Source organism: Gorilla gorilla, chromosome 9 (assembly GCF_029281585.2).
Source record: "Gorilla gorilla gorilla isolate KB3781 chromosome 9, NHGRI_mGorGor1-v2.1_pri, whole genome shotgun sequence".
In the NCBI taxonomy this organism is placed as follows: Eukaryota; Metazoa; Chordata; class Mammalia; order Primates; family Hominidae; genus Gorilla; species Gorilla gorilla.
In genome coordinates this window covers 94,456,399-94,482,811 of record NC_073233.2, presented here as the reverse complement: position 1 = coordinate 94,482,811, position 26,413 = coordinate 94,456,399, and the positions used below count along the sequence as shown (strand labels likewise).

Genomic DNA, 26,413 nt, shown 5'->3' with positions numbered 1-26,413 from the left:
TTATGATCTTCAGTCCCTCACTGAGGACACTGAGAACAGAGAGAGAACTTTAGAAAGTTCCCTGTGATCACATGGCCAGTTGGAGCAGAGACATTATTTGAAGCCAGGAACACCAACTTCAAGGCCTGATCTCCCTTCTCTGTGGCCCACTGCCTCTCATGGGCAAGTTTGGACCTGCACACCTGAGCTCTAGTAAATGTACCACTTGTGCTATTCTGCTGAGCATTGAGTCTGCTGGGCACGAAGCCAGCCTACATAATTTGAAATTAATTCTGAAATATGAAAGGGTATAAAGAATACCGGTTCAGATGAAAAGATCATTAGACTGAAACTCAGTGAAGGCAGGGGCTATATATATTTAGTCTCTTAATGTACATTTAATGCCTAGTACAGAGCTGGTACTCAAAACATACTTGTTAAATGAATAATTCATTTAATATGTATGAATTAATGAGCCAACAAGGTGAAATAGAACTCAAAATTCAAGTCTCATTTCTGGAACTTGCTAGAGCCATGATTTTAGGCAAATCATTGAACTCTCTCAGCCTCAACTTTCCTATCTGCAAAATGGGAATGATACTTTGACAGCCTACCACATAGGGCAGTGGTTCTAATGAGTAGCAAAGTTTCAAAACTACTATCATAGCAAATAAAACTGCTTTGTAGACCCTAACAAAACAGTGAAGTGTAAACAGTTGTTACAAACTCAGTCCAAAATGGCCTCTGGATTTTGGAACTCCTGCTTCTTGGTGTCAAGACAGAGAGGGTGACTGATCACTGTGATCTCCTGTGCACCACAATGGTCCACTTTCTTCAGGACAAAATGACTTCCTTCCTGGTTCACCTGATTAGGTGGCAGAGTTGAGACTGAAGCCCAGAAGAATGAGGATTTGGTTCATATTAGGGCTGGAACAGGTTAACAGCCATCTGCTGGACACTTGCCCTGTCAGATGAGCTTGTCCTTGGTTGTCTCGTGTCCAGTTCTGGCACCCCGCCCACTTATTCGCACGCACCAGGAATGCATGTACAGTGCCTATTCTGAGACCCTCCCAAAGTGTGTCTGTTTGTTTTCTTCCTTCTGGTCATAGTTCATCTTTTGACCCAGTCCTCCCAAGCTGAGTCCATCAAAGTGCTGTTGTGTTGCTGGAGGAAAGAGGCTACTTCCCTTGTTCTCTGCTGCTCCCCTGCCTGTAACCTTCCTCTGCTATTACTTTGTTGTGGTCCAGCTGACTCAGAGGGCCATTAGGGTGCCAAGAACAGTATTATTTAAATTTTAAATAATAGTCTCTTGGGAAGAGAGGGTCATGAAACATTCAGACTAACACAGGGAATTTTGCCAAGACAGTGATTCATAATCTTTCCAACTATCCACCTCTGTTCCCTTGTTCGGTCGGGATGGACAAAATCCTAAAGTCACCAAGTATTTCAGGAGCAGATATGGAATTTCTCTTGAAGAGAAATGAAATCTCTTCCATGCTGGTTCTTATCCAACAACTTCGCAAAAACTAATCTTTCAATAGCAAAACAATTGAAATAGCCATTATTCTCAAATGTTGTTGTATGGCATTTACTAGCCACACACCCTTGACATGTCATTGACCCATCTAAGCCTCGATATTTCCTCCTATAAATGGGGATAATAAAACCAGCCTGTCTAGGATCAAATGACGTAAGCCATATGAGAGCATTTTAGAAACAACGAAGCAGTAAAAATATGCAAGATATTATTTATCATTGGCAAAGATATTGGGCAAGGCATATAGACACTTGTGTAATGAATTTTATTTTTATAAAGCACTTGAGTTAATAACATAGAATATAAAAATGAGCTCATTTTTTTAAAAGTTATGATTCCTTTCACTTCCCCTGGAATGGGAAATTCTTCATTTTGGTTAATATGCTGCAGGAGGCAGAAACTTAATACCAACACTGTGCCAAGTGAGGTTTTAGGAACTGTTTGAGGAAAGTAGTGGCAGCCCTAGCATCTAGCAAGGCACCCAGAACAGAAGAGGCCCCCGACATTTGTTGAATGAACAAGTGAATGAATAAACAGGCTGCAGAACTTCCACTCTTCCATGGAGGAAGACAGTGTTTAGGAAAGCAGCCTGGACCTCCAGAAATCCAAGGTTGGGGTTGGCAGTCTTCTCACTCTCATTCAGCAGAGTGCTGTGAGGACCCTAGGAGGTGTGTGCATGTGACTCCAAGGCCCTCCTCAGCTTTGCTTTTCTGATCCCCTATCTGTGCAATCTCTTTGGCAATGACCTGGATCAAAATGGACTCAGTGCTGTCTGAGTAACCTTGTTTCTCTAAATGATATTGGGTCATTTGCTTGTGTCCTAAAGCACAGTTGTGTCCATTGAAGGTGAAAATGGGCTTTAGAATGGGAACAGGGGAGGGGGAAATCCTGCCCAAAGAGTGATGAGATAAGAAGCTTTCCATCCTGCTTCTACCACAGCAGGAATCCAGGGGACTTGGCTGATTATTTGAAAGGAAAGATGGCAGAATTGGGTTTGGAACATAATGAGCTTAACATTCAGGTAAAGAAAAGATGCAGCCTAGCAGTTTCCAAATTTGAATAGAATCAGAGCCAGCTAAGGGAATTTAAAAATACATAGGTTCTCTGATTCCCCAGCATAACTGCCAGTTTCTGGGGATGCTTTCAAGTGCTTCTGATGGTATAACTGCCAGGCTGGGACCCTTGGTCTACCAGGAAGAAGCAAATGTGAGCCCTGAATGAAGAAGCACACAGCAAGAAATGTAGCTGAGGAGGACTTCAGGCTGGGCCCACATTGAGGGGCACCCAATGGTGGTGCAGCAAACCAGAGAAGAGAGAAGGGGCTCTTACCAGTATCTCCAGGAAGGGCATATAAAGGAAGGAAATGGGACCAACAAGTAAGTCAGTACTGCAGGGGACAGTGCAAGAGCTGATCTGCCCTGAGCTTGCTCAGGCAGGCAGCACATGGAAGAAGTGGTCCTCCTGAGCCCCACTCTGAGATTTCAGCTGCAGAAAGCCCCAGGAGGGAAGGGTGAATAGAAGCAGAATGGACAGGAGAGGCTGGGTGCTGGGGATGGACACTGTTCCTCTCTCCACCTTGACCTCCTCTCGCCTCCAAAGGTTTGAAGTGCACTGAGGCAGAGGGGAGGCAGCAGTGCCTGTTACTATCATTAAGATCTGTGTGGCAACTTCTCTTGGCCTCCTCTCTTTAGTTACCTCCTGTCACCTCCTCCAAAAAGCCTTGGTTATCCACCTCCCCCATCCACTTTCCTCTAAGCTTCTCAAAGAGAATTAATCATGTCCTCATCTCTGTTTTTAAGGAACAAATAATGATGTTAGCTACCTACCACTCACTGAGTACTTAGTGCTGAAGACTTGGCATATCTTATTACATATAATCCTCATAAATCAGCATTTGAAGCAGGGATTATTATTCCAGCTTTGTCGATGAGCAAACTTGTGTTCAAGAGTTGAATGATATGCTCAACATCACAAAGGTAGAAGTTGCAGACTTTCAGACCCAGAACTGCCTGATTCCAAAGCCCAGCTCTTATTCACAATTTCACACTCCACTTTATCAACCACTAAGGGCCCCCTACACCAACTTTCTTGATAAAGTGGGACTCACAGACTTTCATTCATTTGTTCATTTATTTAACACATGCTATAAAGTACCTATGTACTAGCATTGTATTGCGGTTGCAAAAATGAATAAGACCAAGTCATGGCCCTGTCTTCAGGGAGAACAGACTCACAAATAGATAGTTGCAAGGCAATATGTTGAAGCCTGGTAGAGGCGTGCATGAAGCTCTGAGGGAGTGTGAGTCACTGCACCCAACCTCAGAGGGAGCACGTCATCCACTTCATCTCTGTCTCCTCTAAAAGGCAACCAAGTCCTCTCAGAAATGATTGCCAACAGTCCCAAGTTTATTCTTATCTCAGAGAAAGGGGCCAATGATGCTACATTAGTTATTCCTATCATTGTTAATAACTTTAATATTTATATTCCAAATCACTTCCTTGCACATTATCTTTGCTGAATCACCTACATCTCTGTAAAGTAGATGAGGTACATATTATTCTCATTTCCCAAACAGGTAAAACCAAGGTCTAGAGAAATAACTCCCTTTCATAATGTAACAAGAGGGTAAGAACATTAGCTAAAGTGGACCCTCTACATCTTTGCCACATTTATCCTAGTAACTTGGAACCAGAAGCTTAGCTGGGGTGGAGGTGACAGCAAGCATGGGGAGTTCACCCTGGAGCACATTTTCCAAAGGGCTTTGTCTCCAATGGCTGTTTAATGCGTTGGCACAACAGTTACTAGAAGCACATTTTTAAAATGTTAGAAGCTGTATGAAGACCTTGAGATGTGTTTCAAGGGCAGAGAGTGGTGCCTTTTTTACTATGACTGCTTCCCATACACTGAAAGCAGGCTGTGTCCACACCCACACCTTGCTGCATCTGAGAACAAGTTGGCCCCTGCCCAGGCTGGACAACCTGTCAGGGTTGCATGCTGCCAGTGTTCACAGAAAATGGAGTGAACCTCCTTGGAATTTGCAGATACCGTCACATGGAAGGCTTTTTAAAGTGGTACCTCCTTTGAAACTCAGAAGCTTATAAAGAAAACTTCTTCAGCAGCTGTTTTACAGAGTTTTTTGACTTTAAAAACTTTCCCGCCCCTTCCTTTTAAGAGCGACTACGAGAAAGTTGACGTACTGAGTCTTCTCTCAGATTACAAGAGCAAGCCTCCACATGGGAAGCCTAGCAGTTGTCTGGACTGCTGTGACTTATGACTCTTCTGTAGTCATATGTCACATAGGAACTCTGCCGGAAAAAGAGTTCTGACTGGCATCAGGCCAGTGCCCCTCTGGGACAAAGCTTCCAGAGGAAGGAGCAGGCAGCAATCTTTGCTGTTCTGCAACCTCCACTGGTGATACCCAGGTGAACAGGGCTTGGAGTGGATCTCCAGCAAACTGCAGTAGACCTGCAGAAGAGGGGCCTGAGTGTTAGAAGAAAAATAAACAAACAGAAAGCAAAGACAACAACAACATCAACAAAAAAGACCCCCCCGGCAACAAATACCCCATCCAAAGGTCATCAGCCTCAAAGATCAAAGGGTAGATAAATCCAGGAAGATGAGGAAAAACCAGTGCAAAAAGCTGAAAATTCCAAATGCCAAAATGCCTCTTCTCCTCCAAATGATCTCAACACATCTCCAGCAAGGGCACAAAACTGGATGAAGAATGAGATTGACGAATTGACAGAAGTAGGCTTCAGAAGGTGGGTAATAACAAACTCCTCTGAGCTAAAGGTGCATGTTCTAACCCAAAGGAAGGAAGTTAAAAACCCTGATAAAATGTTCCAGGACCTGCTAACTAGAATAACCAGTTTAGAGAGGAATATAAATGATCTCAATAAATCCTCAATAACATACTGGCAAACTGAATCCAGCAGCACATCAAAAAGCTTATCCACCACAATCAAGTCAGCTTCATCCCTGGGATGCAAGGCTGGTTCAACATACATAAATCAATAAATGCAACATATCACATAAACAGAACCAATGACAATAACCACATGATTATCTCAATAGATGCAGAAAAGGCCTTCAATAAAATTCAACATCCTTTTATGTTAAAAGCTCTCAATAAACTAGGTATTGATGGAACATATCTCAATATAATAAGAGATATTTATGACAAACCCATAGCCAATATCATACCGAATGGGCAAAAGCTGGAAGCATTCCCTTTGAAAACCGACATAAGACAAGGATGCTCTCTCTCTCCACTCCTATTTAACATAGTATTGGAAGTTCTGGCCAGGGCAATCAGACAAGAGAAAGAAATAAAGTGTATTCAGATAGGAAGAGAGGAAGTCAAATTGTCTCTGTTTGCAGATGACATGATTCTATATTTAGAAAACTCCAGTCTGTCAGACCAAAAACTCCTTAAGCTGATAAGCAACTTCAGCAAAGTCTCAGGATACAAAATCAATGTGCAAAAATCACAAGCATTCATATACACCAAAAAAAAAAAAAAAAAAAAGACTAAAATGTAAAACCCAAAACTATAAAAACCCTAGAAGAAAACCTAGGCAATACCATTCAGGACATAGGCATGGGCAAAGACTTTATGACTAAAACACTAAAAGCAATTGCAACAAAAGTCAAAATTGACAAATGGGATCTAATTAAACTAAAGAGCTTCTCAGCAGCGAAGGAAACTATCATCAGAGTGAACAGGCAACCTACAGAATGGGAGGAAACTTTTGCAATTTACTCATCTGACAAAGGTTTAATATCCAGAATCTACAAGGAACTTAAACAAAATTACAAGAGAAAAACTACCAACCCCATCAAAAAGTAGGCAAAGTATATGAACAGACACTTCTCAAAAAAAGACATTTATGCGGCCAACAAACATATGAGAAAAAGCTAAACATCACTGATCATTAGAGAAATGCAAATCAAAACCACAATGAGGTATCATCTCATGCCAGTCAGAATGGCAATTATTAAAATGTCAGGAAACAATAGATGCTGGTGAGGCTGTGGAGAAACAGGAACACTTTTACACTGTTGGTGGGATTGCAAATTAGTTCAACCATTGTGGAAGACGGTGTGGCAATTCCTCAAGGATCTAGAAGCAGAAATACCATTTGACCCAGCAATCCCATTACTGGGTATACACCCAAAGTAATATAAATCTACTATAAAGACACATGCACATATATGTTTATTGCAGCACCATTTACAATAGCAAAGGCATGGAACCAACCCAAATGCTCATCAGTGATAGACTGGATAAAGAAAATGTGGTAGATATATATGATGGAATACTATGCAGCTATAAAAAATGAGATCACATCCTTTGCAGAGACATGGATGAAGCTGGAAGCCATCATCCTCAGCAAACTAACATAGGAACAGCAAGCCAAACACCGCATGTTCTCACTCATAAATGGGAGTTGAACAACAGACACATGGACACAGGGAGGGGAACGACATACACCGGGGCCTGTTGGGCAGTGGAAGGCAAGGGGAGGGAGAGCATTAGGAGAAATACCTAATGCATCCAGGGCTTGAAGCCTAGATGATGGGTTGATAGGTGCAGGAAACCACCATGGCACATGTATACCTATGTAACTAACCTGCACACTCTGCACATGTATCCGAGAGGTTTAAAAAAAAAATTCCCTTTAGTTATTTTGTCCAGGGCTGCCCGCAAGTAAGAGCCTTCATACACCAGGTTGTAGACTATTTCATAGCTTTACTGGATGCAACAAAGCCCAACAAAACCCAGTTGTGAGATGTGCTAGTTGTTTCCAGTATATACCCACAAGGGCTTCTGGGAAGAAAGATTCATTCTTTGTTCCACCTGTTATAGGAATTCCTGCTCCTTGGATTTTATTTGCTTCTATTTTACATTCAGTCATTTTGTTTTGTCTCCTCATCCTTGACTTTTTAAATCACTCACTGTGAAAGTTGTGCTGCCTCTTCTGAAGTTTCCCCTTAGCCTCACATCGTTAAACTTCCCTTCCCTGGAGGAGCTGGGCTGGCCAGAAAGAGGATCCCAAGCTCCTCTGAATGCCTCTCCTGCCTGCTGCCTCCCAGGTGTGGCCACAGGCCCTTAGGGCTCTTCCCTGCCAAGCTCCCGCCCTTCCCTTGCATTACATTAATCTCTAACTCCTATTTACCCTGCCCTCCCCAGCTTACTCCACAAAATAAACCATCACTCTGCATCAAGGCAGATCAGGGTTTCTCTACCACGTGGCCAGAGCCGGACCCAAAGTCAGGGTTCTGAGTCTGCAGTTCCCATGCTTTCCATTAGGCCAGGCTGGGAGTGATCCGCCATGTGGGAAAGATCTGCACTGTCCAATACAGTATGTGACTCTTTATATTTAAATTAATTAAAATTAAAGGAAATACAAAATTCAATTTCTCAGTTGTACTGGCCACATTTCAAGTGCTCAATAGCCACAGTGTGGTGGTAAGTGGCTACCACATTGGACAGCGCAGATACAGAACATTTTCCTCATTGCAGCACTGAGCAGACTAATGTTGCTATTCTAGTGAGGGCAAGCTGCCACAAACTAGTTGTAGGAATGGCTCACCTAGAGCCTATAGAGAACTGGAATCTTCTATATCTTTCCACTGCTGGTTCCCCAGGATTTAAAATAGGACCAAGCACAGAAGACACTTAAGACTTTTTTGTTGAAGAAATGAATGAATCCATCCATCCATTTATTTATTGAATACTTATCCTGTATCAGTTACTGTGCGAGGCAGAAGGAATATGCAGTTCATTGAGACAGAGTCCCTGACCTCAAAAAACTTATCGTCTTGCAGGGAAAAGAGTCAAGAAGGGACTATGAAGTGCAATTGACAAATTGCTTATAACCCTTAACCTAAAAAGATTTAAAACTGCAATAGGCACAGCCTTTTAAAAACTTTTTAAAACCTCATCTTTGAATTCACAGAAATTTTAACATTCTCCTTTGACACAATGACCCAGTAAAGGCAGCAGAGTCAGAGAAGTCAAGTAATTTCTCCAGGATCACACAGCCAGGGGAGGAACTGAATGTAGAACTTTTGTTGTCCAGTTCCCTTCCCACTCCCCCATGCTGGCTGTGTGAGCACAGCACCTCCATGTACTGGCTGAATCCCATGGAAGGAAAATTGAATCGTATCTCCCAACCAGAACAAGAACTTCTGTGTACGTCATACATGGAAGGTTGCAGGCAGTGCAGCCCATGGCACTAGAGCCCAATCTTTGAGATTTAGACTGGTTTGGAGTTGGTTCTGGGCGGTAACGAGCAGCATATCCTCCACTCCCCTCTTAGGAATTTATGATGTGTTTCTGGATCTGTAATGTTGCACCTGATCACAGAAATATGTCTGGGAGGAAGGCCATTCTCAGGTCTGTGTCTGCGGAGACTTCCCAATGCTGTGTTTCTGAGATCCCCATATATCCATCTCAGGAGTGTGCTCAGGGCCTCTCATAAAGCTGGGGTTCAGTGCAGGGAACAGCAGCCTCAGTAATCCCATTTCCTGTCTCCAACCAGAATCCCCATCACCCTAACTCATAAAAATCCCAAACAAATAGAGTCAAGAAGGAATATGCACAAGGAGGAGGAAATGCCTCCTGGTCCCCTAACAGCTCATCAGCTTAAACTGTACAATCTCAGAGCTAATTGCCCACAGCTCTATCCCAGCTATGCTACCCTCTATGCTGCCATGGTTGATTGATGGAGGAAGCCGGTTATAGCATAAGCAGTCAGCTCAGAGCATGACGTAATGATGTATGGAACAAAAAACCTTTACTGTTACACGGTGTCTGCTAATCCTTCCTTCCAGTAATGATGCTGGTAAAAGGAAACATGGCTGTGTGTGTGCCGTGGGCCAGGTGCATGAACTCAGAAGTGCAGGCACACCTGTTTGCAGGTGGGCTGACTGATCTGAGGCAAATACAGAGGAATGCTCAACAGTAGCTGAAGTCTAAGATATCTGGCTCTGTAGGTAAAAATAATCACATCCCTAATCAAAAAAACTCAACTCAGTCAACAACTTTTAAAATCTTTCAAGTCTTGAAGCTGTTGATTAGCTCAGAGGAAAGACTCAGAAATTTGGAAATATTTAGGCCTGGGTTCTACTCCTGGTTTTCCCACCAGCTTGCTGTGTGACCTTGGGCAAGTTACTTACCCCTCTAACCTCAGTTTCCTATTCCACAAAGTGGGGATAATAATCATCATACCTTCCTGCCGGAGTCAGAGAATGAGAGGACACGATGAGTGTAAAGTATCTGTCTCAGTGCCTGACCCAACCTAGTGGGTGTCCAATAAAAGGTCATCATTGTTATTATGGATGATGATATTATGTGCAATAACCTTACATTAGCTTCTTCAAACTCTCTACCTCCCCACCACCCTGAGTTTATTATCTAGTAGTTACAACTCAAGAAATAAAATAGGAGACAAATCGCATGTGCTAAACTGTGTGACACTGACTCTGAGAGAAGGGGGAGAGCTGTGTGGAATGGTGGAGGCAGGGAGGCCTCCTGGAGGTTGCAGGTAGTTGACTGTGGATTGGAAGCAGGGGAGGAGGAGGAAGGGGTCAGAGAATGGGGAACAGGGGTGCTGGTGTGAGTCAAAGCGCAACAGCCAGAATGCATGTGTGGGAAGAACACATAGGGCTGCAAAGGCCGGCGTGGTGGCTGAGCCCATGGACAAGCAGTTACGTTGTGATGTGGTAATGTCACTTCAGCCACTGTCTTGCAGCCCCTTCTGCCAGACTAGCTCTGGACCGTCCTTCAAGGCTCCTCTCCAGCATCTGCTCATGAGCTCTCTTATGTCACCCTGCCCCGTGAACACAATACTAATAGTAATAAGGAGAACAGCTGGTGTTCACTGAACCCTTCCTATGTGCCAATATCTGTGCTAAGCATGTTACCTGCATTATTTCATCTAATCCCACAACACATGAAATGGGCAGCACTTCATTTAATAAGTGGGAGAAGCAGCTTGCCCAAGGCAGAGGCCCAGGATTGGTATTGTATGTTAACCCACATGTCTCCTCTAGTAGACACTTGAGGACAGTGACCAGGACCTGTTCTGTTCAACAATCCCCAGTGCCTAACATGACAGTCCTGGCCCAAAGTAGGAACTCACGGATGTTTGTTGAATGAAGGAGAAGAGATTGTCAAGTACACAGTAGGGCTCTGGGTCTAGAGGCACTAGGCAGATCACAAAGCAATACTGGGAGACTGACCCCTGGACAAACTCAGACATAAGGAATGGGCACTGGGAAGCCCAGGCCTCTGAACAGCAGAAGGCTGGGACAGAAGCACCATCTAAGGGGCTTGCTGCCTTTGCGCCCTGCCATTTGATGGTGGGAGCTATTGAAATATCCTCCCTCTGATGCCAGTAAATTTCATCCTGGTAACTTGGGCATGGCTGAGCCCATGGGTAGATAGAGTTCAGTAGCTGAACCAGAGATGATCATTCAGGAAAGCTGATGAAATAGGTAAAGTCAGGAGTGATAGGTAAAAGATTTAAAATGGTTCGGCATAAGCACTGACCAGTCGAAATGGTCACAGGTCTTTAGTGCTAGGGAAGGGTCTTGAGGCCTCCTACTATTCCAGACATTAACCCATTGGTTGTTAGATCTTGAGGAGATCCAAAGGTTCCCTGGGAGAATCCAGAGCAGGTGGGGACTACACCTGACTTGGAGAGGTCGGAGCAGTGGCCCTGTAACAGATGAAACATTCAAAACTAGTGACAATAGTCAGGTCCCTACCAGCATGTCCTCGCTGAATTCCACAAGGGTATTAGGTTAAAATATGACTGTGAGAATCAGCCATTTTTCAAAAGCCGCCTGTCTTAAATTGAGAGTTTTGTTAAAACCAGATAATAAAATCTGTAACTCTATTTACTAGACACACGGAAACTGTAACTTCTCAATGTGGTAAGAATGAATAAGGGCCCCAGCATCAACTCCTCTGACTTGTACATGTTGTACAGTCCCTACTCTTACCTTCAGACCCCTCATATACCCCACGACTTTTTTACATACACAGAACAAGCATCTGAGTGCCGATTAGCAAAGTTTATTTCTTTTGTAGAGAAATATAAGTTCTCACACTTCCCCCTTAAGCCCTAGTGAACTGTCTTGTGCCTGTCCTATGTTGGAGGCCGTGGTGCAACTACAGTGCCTTCACTTCTGCTTTGCAGACTTGTAAATCTGAGGTTGCCTTAATATTAGCTTCAGGATGAAAAGTAGCTTCAAGAAGTATTATTTTGTAATCCCTGAAATTACCAGCTGCTAAACAGTCATCCCTTTTCCTCAAATACAAAAGAAGGTGGCGGCAGTCAGCCAAGAAAAACATTTCTCCTTGTAGAGAGAAGTGGGCTGTTGTTAAAAGCCACAGTGATCATTAACAAAGATGATGTCATAATTAGATACCTGGGCCTCCCTAGGGTGCTCTGAGCCAAGGAAAGATGATCATAGTCTTTACCGAGGCAGTGAAGAGTCGCCTGCCTGAAGGCTTTTGGTGAAAGTGCCCAGTCTCCGGCACTCTTTTATGATAAGTTGTCCTTATTACTTTGTAAAAATACAAAAGAAGCCCAGTATTCAAAGTTTTACAGATCCCAAATTACAAAATAAAGAGGAAATTGGGAGTAGCCAAGGAGTCTAACTTTCATTCACTCTTTTCCTCCCTCCCTTCCTTCCTTTCTTTCTTTCTTTCCTTTCTTTCCTTTTCTTTCTCTCTCTCTCTCTCTCTCCCTCTCTCTCTCTCTCTTTCTTTCTTTCTTTTCTTTCTTTCTTTCTTTCTTTCTGACAGAGTTTCACTCTTGTTGCCCAGGCTGGAGTGCAGTGGCATGATCTTGGCTCACTGCAACCTCCGCCTCCCAGTTTCATGCGATTCTCCTGCCTCAGCCTCTCGAGTAGCTGGGATTACAGGCATGCATCACCACGCCTGATTAATTTTGTATTTTTAGTAGAGATGGGGTTTCTCCACATTGGTCAGGCTGGTCTTGAACTCCCGACTTCAGGTGATCCACCCGCCTCAGCCTCCCAAAGTGCTGGGATTACAGGTATGAGCCATTGCACCTGGCCACTCTCTTTCTTTTTTTATCCACTCCTTTCTCACAACTCCCCTGACACCCCACCACATTCTCTGAGGTCCGTCTCACCAACGTCCTGGGAGGATGTGTACTATAGTGGCAAGAATACAAATGGTTTTATCACTTACCTCTAGTCAAAGAAAATCATCAGGAAAAAAATTATCACACCAAATATACTTATTTATTATAAAATGCATCCTGGTTTAAGAAGCAATAGAGTGTGAAGTAATAGCCGTGGAACTTCAGGAGCATTATGTAACCTCTCTTGCTTAGCCTTCTCATCTGTAAAGGGAAGGTTGTAAAGTCTTCCTCACAATGTGGCTGTAAGGAAAGTATAGAATAAGATTAGATATTCATTAAAGTCTCTTCTTTAGAACTGATGATAGCAACACCTCTAAGGTGAGGATAATCAATATATGGGTTTGGATCTCCCTATGGTTAGTAATTCCCTATCAAAGGGGTTGTAATAATTTTGGATGAAATCATTTTGAGGTGGCAGAGGAATGAAGGGAGCTCTGATGCTCCCTACCTTTGTGAGTTTCCTTTCCCCAAGGAAATCTGGGGGAAGCTGCCTGTCAACAGCATAATCGAGGTCTCGTTTATCACCTGCACAGTTTTCTTCGCTTTTTGGAGGAAACTTGCATTATTTGGGACTCAGTACAGATAAAAGGCTTAACCAGAGTTGCCCCAGCTATGATCAGCCTTAAATTCAACAGGGGTTACATTAGCAGGCCAGCACAGTCCCCCCATGGGGATTCTGGCCCCTTCCTTCTTGATGTCTGCCGCCCACGGAGCCACTCAGGGGATCACTATTGTCAGTGTTGCTAGGGCCTCCCATGAGAAAGCTGAGTGTGTCCAGGAGCTCCAGTGCCAGGGCAGCCCTCACTCCAGCAGGGCCACCCTGAGTTCTACACAGAAAAAGTCTCTGTTTTTCACCATGTGTTGCACTTTCTCATCTTGGGATAAAGGTGGGGCTGCACGTGTCCCATTCTCACAGTGTCTCTTATGAGAACAGTTCCTGCAACTTCTTCCAGCAAACATTGTCTCTGCAGGGCTTGATTGTGACCAGGTCAGAGATTCCACGACATCTTATTCCCCATCTCTCTCCCCAGCATTCAAACTAGAAAATGCTGATCTGTGAAAGACACTGCCAAGAGAATGAAAAGACAAGCCACAGACTAGGAAAAATATTTACATAATACATGTCCAGTAAAAGGCTTATATTTAAAACATGCAAAGAAGTATTTTAAAAAATTTTTAATATAATTTACATACCATACAATTCACCCATTTAGAGTGGTATAATTCAACAGTTTGGGATATATTACCTTAGTAGTTTTGTAAGCTGTGGTAAATATATATAACATAAAATTAGCCATTTTGACAATTTTAATTGTACAATTAAGTGGCACTAAGTACATTCACAATGTTGTACAACAGTCACCATTATCCATTTTTAAAACTTTTTCTCACTCCAAACAGAAACGCTGTAACCAATCATCAATAGCCATCACTTCCCTTCCTTCAAGTCCATGATAACTTCAAAGCTACTTTGTCTTTATGAATTTTCCTGTTCCAGACATTTCATATAAGTAGAATCACACAATATTTGTCCTTTTGTGTCTGGCTTATTTTACTTAGCATAGTGTTTTCAAGGTTCATCCATGAAGTAGCACAGAGCAGAACTTCATTCCTTTTTATAGCTGAATAAATTTTCATTGCATGTATATACATTTTGTTCATCCATTCATATGTTGATGAACACCTGGGTTATTTCCACATTTTGGCTATGGTAAATAATGCTGCAATGAACACTGACATATAATTATTCGTTCAAGTCCCTGCTTTCAATTCCTTTGGGTATATACCTAGGAGCAGACTTGCTGGGTCATATGGTAATTCTATGTTCAGCTTTTTGAGGACCACTATGCTTTCCATACAGGCTGTAATATTTTACATTCTCACCAGCAATGTACCAGCCAGAGTTTTCATTTCTCCACATGTTCATCAACACTTGTTTCCTAGGGTGTGTGTGTGTGTATGTGTACGTGTGTGTTTTAATTTCAGCCATTCTAGTGGATGTAAAGTGGTACAGTGTATCATATTGTGGCTTTGATTTGCATTTCTCTACTGACTAATAATGCTCAGTGTCTTCCCATGTGCTATTGGCCATTGGTTTATCTTCTTTAGAGAAATGTCCCTTCAAGTCCTTTGGCTCTTTTTAAATTGGGTCATATTTCTTTTTGTTGTGCTGTAGGAGTCCTTTGTATATTCTGGATATTAAACCATTATCAGATAAGTGATTTTCAAGTATTTTATTCCATTCTACAGATTGTCTTTTCACATCCTTGATAGTATCCTTTGATGCACAGACTTTTTTTATTTTGATGAAGTCCAGTTTACCTAATTTTTCTTTTGTTGCTAGCCCTTTTGGTGTCATAGCTAAGAATCTATTGCTAAATCCAAGATCAGAAAGATTTACCCGTTTTCTTCTGTTTTATGGTTTTGGATCTTATATTTAGGTTGTTCATCCATTTTGAGTTAATGTTTGTGTATAATGTGAGTTAGGGGTCCAATTTTATTCTTTGCATGTAGAAATTTAGTTGTCCCCACACCATTTCTTGAAGAGACTATTCTTTCCCCCATTGGATGGACTTGGAATCCTTGTCAAAAATCAATTTGCCATAGATGTATGAGTTTATCTACGAACTCTTTATTCTATTCCATTTACCTATATGTCTATTCTTATGCCAGTCCCACACTGTTTTGTTTTGTTTTTTTTTTCTGTAGCTTTGTAGTAAGTTTCAAAGTCCCTTTTTAAAAAAAAAGATTTTGGCTGTTCGGGGTCCCTTGCTAGTCCGTGTGAATTTGAAAATTGGCTTTTCTATTTTTGCAAAAGAAAGGCCATTAAAATTTTGATAGTGATTGCATTACAACTTTAGATCAGAGAACACTTAAAATTTAACAATAATGAAAGAAACAAACCTTAAATGGGAAAAATATTTGAACTGATACTTTACCAAAGAAGATATACAGATAGAAAATAAACATATGAAATACCTAGGAATACAGCTAACCAAGGAAAAGCAAGATCTCTACAAGGAGAACTACAAAACCCTGCTGAAAGAAATCAGAGACAATACCAGTAAATGGAAAAACATTCCATGCTAATGGATTGGAAGAATCAATATTGTAAAAATGGCCATACTGCCCAAAGCAATGTACAAATTCAATGCTATTCCTATTAAGCTACCAAGGTCATTCTTCACAGAACTAGAAAAGCTATTCTAAAATCCATGTGGAAGTAAAAAAGAGCCCAACTAGCCAAGCAATCCTAAGCTAAAACAACAAAGTTGGAAGCATCATACTACCTGACTTCATACTATACTTAAAGCTACAGTAACCAAAACAGCATGGTACTGATACAAAAACAGACTTGTAGACCAATGGAACAGAAGAGAAAACTCAGAAATAAAGCCACACACCTATAACCATCTGATCATCAACAAGGTTGACAAAGACAAGTAATGGGGAAAGGGATCCCTATTCAATAAATGGTGCTGGGATAACTGGCTAGCCATATGCAAAAGATTAAAACTGGACCTCTTCCTTTTACCATATATAAAAATTAACTCAGTGCATCTAAGATTTAAATATAAGACATCGAACTATAAAAAAATCCTCAAAGACAACATAAGAAATACTCTTTTCAACATCAACTTTGGCGAAGAATGTTTGACTAAGTCCCCAAAAGTAACAGCAACAAAAACATATAAGAAGACATATAAGTGTCCAACAAACATGAAAAAATGCTCAACATCACTGATTATCAGAGAAATGCAAATTAAAATCACAATGAGATACCATCTCACACCAGTCAGAATGGCTATTATCAAAAAGTCAATAAACAACAGATACTGGAGAGGCTGATGAGAAAAGAGAAAGCTTATACACTGTAAATGTAAATGTAATGTAAATTAGTCCAGCCACTATGGACAGCAGCCCGGAGAGTTCTCAAAGTTAAAACAGAGCTAGCACTGGACCCAGCAATCCCATTACTGAGTATATGCCCAAAGGAAAATAAATCATTCTACCAAAAAGACACATGCACTTGTATGTTCATCACTGTGCTATTCACAATAGCAAAAACATGGGATCAACTCAGGTGCCCATCAATGATAGAGTGGATAAAGAAAATGTGGTACATATATACCACGGAATACTACGCAGACTTAAAAAAGAATGAAGTCATGTTTTTTGCAGCAACACAAATGCAATTGGAGGCCATAATCCTTAGTGAATTAATGCAGGAACAGAAATCCAAATACCACATGTTATCACTTGTAAGTGGGAGCTAAATATTGAGCACACATGGACTTAAACATGGGAACAATAGACACTGCAGACTACTAGATGGGGGAGGAAGGGAGGATACTGGAGGTTGAAAACATACATATTAGGTACTATGCACAGTACCTGGGTAATGGGATCTCTGCCCTAAACCTCAGCATCATACAATATTCCTGTGTAACAAACCTGCGCATGTACCCCTGTATCTAAAATAAAGGCTGAAATTTAAGGGAAAAAAAGAAAAGATACTCAACATTATATGTCAATAGAGGATTGCTAATTGAAGCAATAATGACATATCACCGTACATCTACTAGAACAACTAAAATCCCAAAAACTGACAATACCAGTTGCTGGAGAGGATGTAGAGCAACAGAAATTCTCATTCACTTCTAGCAGGGATGCAAAACGGTACAGCCACTTTAGAAAAGTTTGGCAGCTTCTTACAAAGCCAAGCATAGTTTTACCATATGATCCAGCAGTTGCACTCCAACATATTATCCAACTGATTAAAAAACTTACGTTCTCACAAAAACCTGCACAGGAATATTTACAGCAACTTTATTTATAATCATCAAAAGCTGGAAGCAACCAAGCTTTCTTCAATAAGTGGAGAAACAAACTATGGTATAAATGTACAGTGGAATGTTATTCAATGATAAATATACATGAATGAACTCTAGGTGCATATTTCTAAGTAAAAGAAGCCAGTCTGAAAAAGCTACATACTTTATGGTTCCAATTGTATGACATTCTAGAAAAGATGAAAATGTAGACTCAGTAAAGAAGGTCGGTGGTCGCCAGAGGTTTGGGGAAGGAAAGAGAGATGAACAAGTAAACCCCATGGAATTTTTAGTGCAGTAAAACTATTTTGTATGATACTGTCATGGTAGATGCATGACATGCATTTGTCAAAACCCATAGAACTTTACAGCATAAAGAATGAACCTTAATGTGTCCAGATTTTTAAAAAATTATTTAATAGGTTGGGGGATTCCAGGAAGGAATGCAGACTATGACAAGAGAATCTAATTGTATTACAGATGTATGTAACAATCTCAGTGAAGAGGGTAGAGGGAAAAAGTTTTGACTTAAGTAACTTTGGAAATGAGTGGAGTTTATTAGACTAAAGGCAAAAGGAACTGCACATAACCACTGTACTCTAATTTATAAAGTTGTTTCCCACAGTGGTACAGGTTAACCATTTTGAAACTGCTATATGTGTATACTGAAATTAAGCAATTAAGTACAAAAATGGGAGATGGTCAAAGCCAAGCTTTTTATTGTTGGAGTGGGAATTCACAGTTTAGCAAGGTGATGGTGCTAAAATGATCCATGTGGTAATGAATTCACATTGGAGACATTAGTATGAACTTATGTTCAGCTTAATATAGGTTCAGATGGTTAAATATAGAAAAATTTATAGATATGTGGTTATACTCCAGTTTTAATATACACATGTATATTTCCTTGCTCTGTCAACTGACAGGGACTAGAAATAAGCAAGGGACACAAGTAGTAAATAGTGCCCAAATCTTGCCTTCTAATACCATGCTCTGAAAAAGGAATTGGGGATCCTTGGAGAAATGGCTTAGTCTAGGACCATGGCTGGCAATGTACAAGATGAACCTGGAGCATCTGGTAGTGCCAGAAAGTAAGGAATTTCAAAACAAAAACAAAAACAAAAAAATAACCAACCCACTACTGCTACATTATGCGTAGTATGTCAAAGAAATCCAAGAGCCAGCTGAAAACACTCCCAATGGCCAAGGCTAGGAGTAACTTTACAGTGGAGAAACCTGACAAGCATGACTTTTGGCCACTGATCAAGGTCTGTATCAACAGTGATAATCACATTTATTATATGTACCCCTGGTCTGATGTGATGAAAATGGCACTCTACTTCTGTGATCTTCCTTCCAAAAACCCATAACCAAAATCCAATAATGAGAAAAACATCAGACAAGTTCCAGTAGAGGGGTATGTGCAAAATACCTGACCAGGGCTCCTCCAAACTGTCAAGGCTGTCAAAAACAAGGGACATCTGGGAAACTGTCAAAGCCAAGAGGAGCCTAAGGAGACATGATGACTAAACTTAATACAGGATCCTGGATGGGTCCTGGAAATATAGATATATATATATATATATATATATATATATATATATACACACACACACACACATATCATTATATACATATATTTATCTATCTATATATATGTTAGATAAAAACTTTAAAAAATCTGAATAAACTAAAGGCTTTAGTTAATAATAATGGATCATTACTGGTTCATTGACTCTAATGAACGTATAATACTAATGTCAAATGTTAATAATCAGGGACACTGGCTGAGGGGGTATATGGGAACTCTGTACTGTCTTCTCAGTTTTTCTGTAAATACTGTTTGTATTAGTCCGTTTTCACACTGCTATAAAGATACTACCTGAGACTAGGTAATTTATAAATGAAAGAAGCTTAATTGACTCACAGTTCCACATGTCTGGGGAGGCCTCACGAAACTTACAATCATAGTAGAAGGTGAAGGGGAAACAGGCACATCTTACATGGTGGCAGGACAGAGAGAAAAGGAGGAAGCACCAGATACTTATCAAACAACCAGATCTCATGAGAACTCACTCACTATCACAAGAATAGCATGGGGAAAACTGCCCCCATGATCCAATCACGTCCCACCAGGGCCCTCCCTCAACACATGGGGACTATACATTTGGATTACAATTCAGGATGAGATTTGGGTGGGGACACAGAGACAAACCATATCACTGTTCTAAGAAATAAAATAAAACATATATATATTAAAAAAAAGAAAAATGCTGATGATACAGATAGTTTCCCCATTTTTTCCAATGAGGAAGCTGAAGTTCAGAAGCATCAAAGTAATTGGCACAAGATGACCCTCCTACTTTAACAGCAGAGGTGGGATTTGAGTTGAGGGCCCTTTCTACTGAGTCACACTGACTTTTACCTGTCTGTGGTGGGACCCCTTCTGTTCCTTTGTCTCCTGAGTATGCACTTATGTGTGGGTGTTTTTTCCTGTTTTTCCCAGGGGATGGCCTTTACCCTTGAAGAAAGGCTGCAGCTTGGAATCCACGGCCTTATCCCGCCCTGCTTTCTGAGCCAGGACGTCCAGCTCCTCCGAATCATGAGATATTACGAGCGGCAGCAGAGTGACCTGGACAAGTCAGTACCTAGCATCTGTTCTCTCTGTCCGGTCCTTGGGCTGAGCTGTCTGTTTCCTGTGCTTCACAGAGGGTTTTCTGGAAACTCTCCAGCTAAAAGAGGCTGAGAGCCCGAAGAGATCCCAGACTCAGCCCTACCTTCTAAAGAATTCATGGTCTCCCTGAGAGACAAGGCTTGTTAAGACTGAGACACAGCTGACATGTCCTGGGGGAAATGGGAAGGGAAACTGCATTCCAACTAGTGGAATCTGGAAGGGACTCTGGGAAGTGGTAGAAGCTGAGTCAGCATAAGAAGCACTGATAAGATTTCAGCAGACAGCAATGGGGTTCAGGGAGAACATTTCACTGAGAGGGACGAACTGGAGCAAAGAGGTAGAGACAGGCATGTTAAGGAAGTAGTACGTGGCTTGGGTTCCTGGAATTAGGGGGACGTGGTAGGGGAGAGGGAAATGGACAGGGGACACCTTAGGATGGACCTAGATGTCATCTGTTGGAGGCTATGGGCAACAGTTAATAACCCTGCCTCCTCTCTGAGTTCTCCTCCAATGGGGATCCAGACATAAAGAGACAATGGGGAATCACAGGGTCAACTTTATCAGCTTTACTAAAGAAGGTAGTCACTTCCCAGGTTGAATGGCTATAAATGGGCACGGCTAGAATTTGAACACAGAGACCTGGCTCCAGAGTCTATGCTTTTCATTTCTCTGCTATGCCACAGCTAAGATGCAGCAGGGACCAGTGGCTACAAGACCAGACTCTAGTATTAGACTGAGTTCAAATCTATATTCTACCTCTTAACGGCAAAAGTTACTTAGCCTCTACGGGTCTTTTCCCATTGGTACGATGAGTACCATAGGGAAAACTCATAGGGTTGTTATGAGGATTAAATGCCTTAGTATTTGTGATGTGCTGAGAACAGTGCCTGGCACATAGTAGGCCGTATGTCAGTGTTTGTCAAGTAAATATGTCACCTTGTTATTGGCTCTAGCAGAAATGTAGGAAGAAGATAAGGAATCCCCCTCTTAGAACAAACAAACTATAGAACTTGGCCAGTTCTATCTATAGAACAAACTGGCCAAGACTTCGGGTCCCTGAGGGTGTGGCTGTCCCCCTAGGAGCAGAGCTCAGCAGCATGCCAGGGTCACCCCGCACTCATATTCCTCTGTTTCCCTCATACCATCCATTGCTTCTGAGTGGTGATGAGCACAGAAGCCTCTGCTCATACCTCCACCCCTACTCCCAAAGCTCTAAACTCGAAGGATGTTAGTCACATTAACTCCAAGGCCATACTGTAGTCAGGCCAAATATCCTCTCCCTCTTTTTTATCTCACTCTGATTGGGTCTAGCTAAGTCACTCTGAAGAGCAAGCCAGAAATTACACAATGAATTCAACTAACAGGATGAGACACACCCTAAGTTTGAACAATCTGAACCTTCTCCTTTTGTTAAACTTATAAAGAAGAAATCAAGTCCAAAGTGAAATCCTCTTTCCTACAGATATTAAGCTCTAAAAGTTAAATTCAAAAAATCCTTCCCTCCCCAGTTATTTCCAGGTAGATGGGCCTCACTCATAGGCCTGGGGAAACATTCCAGGCTCAGGGACAGAAGAGTGTGCCCATTACTGGGAGCTCTAGAGGGCTTGCCCCTGATGCTGCTTGACCACCTTGACCCGCTTACTTCCAGGAATCCCTCATTTTACAGGTGCTTGGGGACATGCTAAGAAAACTCGCCATCTTCTTTTGGGTAAGGGCAGTGGTGTGCTGGTAAATCTTTAATAACTGGTTATCTGTGCTGGGTGAGGGGTGGGATAGGAAATTATGGAATCTGCCGGATTCCATAGTGTAAATACTTGTACGATGGCTGATTTCAGGTTACCAGTTTGACATAACTGAATGTAGAATTGAGAAAAGATGTGCACAAATGGCTACTGGGTAAGAGAATCCCACACTGGCAACGGGCTGAGATCCTTGCTCTTCCTGAGTATCAGTCCTCTCTTGCTAAAAACACCTTCCAGAGCACAGTTTTTGGTTTTCCACCAAAGGACCAATTCCTTTGGTACCGAGGAAGAGGCTGAGACGCAAGAGGTCACACAAGACTTTCCCAAGTTCACACAGCTAATAAACAGCAGAGCTGGGATTCAAACCTAGGATCCTGATGTCATGCCCAGTGATCATTTCACCAGACCACAGACTTTTTTACCCCTGTTAGAAAATTTCTCCCATCCCACCCCATGCCAGAGCATCAAGTACCTTGGTACTCTCCCCAAGATTATTATCCAGAAAGGTTGTGATATTAGCAGTCACACTTAATTGTGAATTTCAACCCCTAGGTTTTCTCTCACAGAGGTTTTTGCATTCTTAGGAGTCTGAATGGAAGCCTCTTTCCCTGGCTTAGTGATTTCAGGTTTCAGGGATTAGGTAAAAGAGAGATTATTTTTGGAAATCACAACTCATGACAGGAACCAGTCCAGTGTGGTAGGAGAGGCCAGTCCTAGAGTGCTTATACTATGCCCAGAATTTTCCTTGACCCTACCCCACCCCCAGAATATTATTATGCTATTGTCATTCATTAATGTTCACATAATATCATAAGCATCTTGAACAGTGGTTGAGAGCACAGATTCCAGAGTCAGACTGCTTAGATTCAAATTCCCACTCCATGAGACTTGGGGTGAGTCAATTTCTCTCTACATTAGTCTCCTTGCCTCTAAAATAGCAAGAATTATAATCCCTACTTCACAAGCCATTGGAAGTTTTAAAGGAGTTAATGTAAAATATTTACAACAGTATCTACACCATGTATAATAATAAGCACCACAAGCAGGTCATCTTCACATTTCATAGCTGTTGAAGCTCATGCTCAGGGCAGATGGCTTGCCCATGAATGTTCCGGGCTAAGCAGGAACAGGAGCCTTGGGTTTTTGCACCACACCACAGAGGCATCAGGGCCTGCTGCTACCACATGTCAGCTTGCTTTTTCTCTCCTTTTACAAGGTACATCATTCTCATGACACTCCAAGACCGGAACGAGAAGCTCTTCTACCGAGTGCTGACTTCGGACGTGGAGAAGTTCATGCCAATCGTGTACACACCTACCGTGGGGCTGGCCTGTCAGCACTATGGCCTGACTTTCCGCAGGCCCCGGTGAGCCCCCGTGGAGTGAGGGCCCTGGGAGGGGCTGCCTCATAGAGGGGAATAAATTCTTTCCGCCCTTCATGCATATTGGGACCCTGGAGGCTAACTCCTGGTTGGGTCAGTGGTCCAACAAAAAGACATTTGATTTCAAGCACTTGCTCAGAAAAATGACCCTGTAAGCAGAGAAATGAGTGAAAAGAGTAGCTAGCAAGGGTTTATTGAATCTTCTTCACCTCCAAATAATAAATGCCCAGCATGCTCAGAGTTGGCCTGAGAGAGAGTTCAGGTTGTATTTCTCTCATTATCTACCTGTCACTTCTCTCACCCGCTCTGGTCACCTCCAAAGTACCAACAGCTCTCCTGCCAATTCAGGCCAATGAATAATGGAGTGTTGGATACCAAAGACTGAATTCTTTTGATGTTTGAAAAACCAGCATATCTTCCTTTGGGCTTGACTCAGATTCCACTTTAAATGTCATTTTATTAGACAAAACTTTGGCACTCCATTTTCTCTCAGAGCCAAAGAATTTTGAGCAGTTTTCTAAAGCAATCAGTTTTTTTTTCAAAATGACTTCAGAATATATGTTTAAAAAAAAAGAAAAACTGGTAGAGTCCTTGGTGGAAGGTGCCTTATAATTATAAATACATAGTTCTAGCACTAATGTTAAAAGAGCTACCTGGTTTATTATATGTAATGGAACATTGTTCTAGTCTACGTTCAAATATGTAAATATGCAACATACTGTGCACAGATATGTAATTTACATTTATGTAGAATTTATAAGTCAGTGTTTGTAAATCACGCGTTATATGGGGAACATGTAATCATGGATTCAAAACAGCTTTTTTTAATTTGGAAAAACAATCTTCTAGTTTTGTAGCCAGCATTTCAGTTGAATATTACAAGATGGTCACAGTGTGTTCCCAATGCCAGTCCTGTTTCTTTCCAGATCCCACTGTTACCATTGGCAAAGGATAGCACATCAAACCTCATCCTGATGGTGGTGTGTCTGGCTGTTGCAGCAGACACATCCTCATCACTCAGAACAGCTAAGCTTTTGCAAACCTATAGAGGCTCACTATGCCAGAGCTCCATAACAGTTCTGGTCTTCAACATGCTTCTTTCAACAGGAAGGAGACTCCTGTTCTCTTATTCTCATTCCCAAAACCAATAGTGGTAGAGACATTAGGAGCTGATGGTACATTTCTGAAGGATGCAGGACTCTATGTACTTCCCTGTTCCTTCTCAGAAATGATCCTTTCTGCACAGATCAGCTCATGGCATTTCATCTGAGGCATTTAGCAGCTCCCTAGGGCTGAAAGAATCAAGCCCAACAGTCTGAGATATCTAAGCCTGTCACAGCCCAGCTCCAAAATTCAGTGTTCTAGCTACTCTGATCTGTTCTCCATGCCCAAGTACACCGATGTTCTTCTCCATGCCTTGGCACGTATGGTCCTGTCTGCCTCAAACTCCTGCATCTCCCCTTTCCTTGGTCTCCACTCATCACAATTCTGGTTATCCTTCAAGGCCCACCCCAAGGGTCAACTTCTCCACGGAGACCTCCCCCATCCCCTCAGGCTGAACTGACCACCCCTTTCTTGGCCTCCTCAAAATCCATTACACATACTTCATCTATCCCATAGTTTTCTTTTTGGTTTTCATGTTTTTAGTTGTTTGTATATAACTGTCTTCTACTAGAATACAAACTTCTTGAAGGGGCAAGAAACATGATGGATCTGTTGGGTATTCTAGACCAATACTTGGCAAGTAATTGTCACTCGGTTGGGAAAGTAATGCTGTGTACTCAGTGTGAAGAATTGGTTCTTTGCAATCAGCCCCGAATTTTAATCTCCGTGACCCTGGGTGATTTTCTTATCCTCTCTCTGCCTTAATTTCCACATTTATGAAATTGAGGTAACAATACTACCTACCTCAATCATTATGAGGGTAAAATGAGAAGTGTGGATCAGGTACCTGGCATAAAATTGGAACCAGATAAATGTCAGTGTCTATTTCTCTTCAGTAACTATTGTAGAAAGGAGAAAGGATTGATAGATGTAGAATCATATTATACATATGCATGTTTAAATATTTACCAAGAAAATTGAATCATTGAACATGTAACAAACTAACACTTTTAACTTCAGAAGGAAACCAAACCCAAAATTATGCAAACATACACAATTTTGCTTTTCCAGAACCAGCTTTTTCCTGAAGAGGACCTTTATCCCCCTAAGGCAAGATTAACCATCTCCCCTGACTGAGATCTAATGGAAATTCAAGTCTACCCCACTCTGGCCCCTATTGCCGGGATGTGTGGAAGCCCTCACTCCATAAGCTCTTATGGAAACTAGATTGTAGTGGCTTCAGTGGTTCCAGATGAACTAGTAGCAGGGTTAGGACTTTGCATATGCAACAGGCTTGTAAAAGTAGAATTTGCCTCCAGAGCCCACTCCAGAATCCAGGGACACCACCAGGACTGAATTTACATATCTTAATGCATTAATGATTACAACCTCCCTAGGAGGTAGGCCCTATTATCATCTCAATTGCAAATGAGAAAACTGAGGCACAGGGAAATAACTTACCCAAAGTCACACAGAGTTTATAACCAGCAAAGCCAGGGCCCAAGCCAATCTGAACCAAAGTGTAGACAGGCAACCACCACACTACACTGCCTCTTACAGTTTCGGACTGTGCACAGCTGGTGGGCATTCTGGGTGGGATGTCGTTGCAGCTCCAGGAATGTTTGACTGCCCAGGGGTCTCAGGTGGGGATTGCTAGATACCACTTCTAGAGCTCTCCTGGGAGGAATTGATCCAGCAGGGTCCGGGGGCCTGCAGCTGAGTGAGCTTGAGGCAGGCTTGGGCAGACTTAACCGTCTTCTTGGATTAGTCCCGCACACTCTTGGTTCAGACTTCCCGAATACGTTGTGCACAAACCCTTCTTCAGATGATTACCCAATTAAGTTATCTGACATGTGACATTCTGAGTTGTTGCTCTAGGTTTCCATTTGGCTGCTTTCCAGGTGTGGATTCCACACCTACCTGCCTTGCTCCTGGGGGAAATAAAAGTCTGGGCTCCACCCAAGCCCTGAACTTCAT

At 42.0% G+C, this 26,413-nt stretch overlaps 1 protein-coding gene across 2 annotated transcripts in view; it reads left to right on the top strand.

The window, feature by feature from the left end:
• ME3 (malic enzyme 3) overlaps positions 1–26,413 on the top strand; it is a 231,947-nt gene that overhangs the window by 93,163 nt on the left and 112,371 nt on the right. For both annotated transcript variants that reach the window (XM_004051940.3, XM_055355656.2), the window contains exons 3-4: positions 20,042–20,175; positions 23,168–23,317. In XM_004051940.3, the coding sequence (XP_004051988.2) occupies positions 20,042–20,175; positions 23,168–23,317 (284 nt within the window). The remainder of the gene's footprint in view (positions 1–20,041; positions 20,176–23,167; positions 23,318–26,413) is intronic.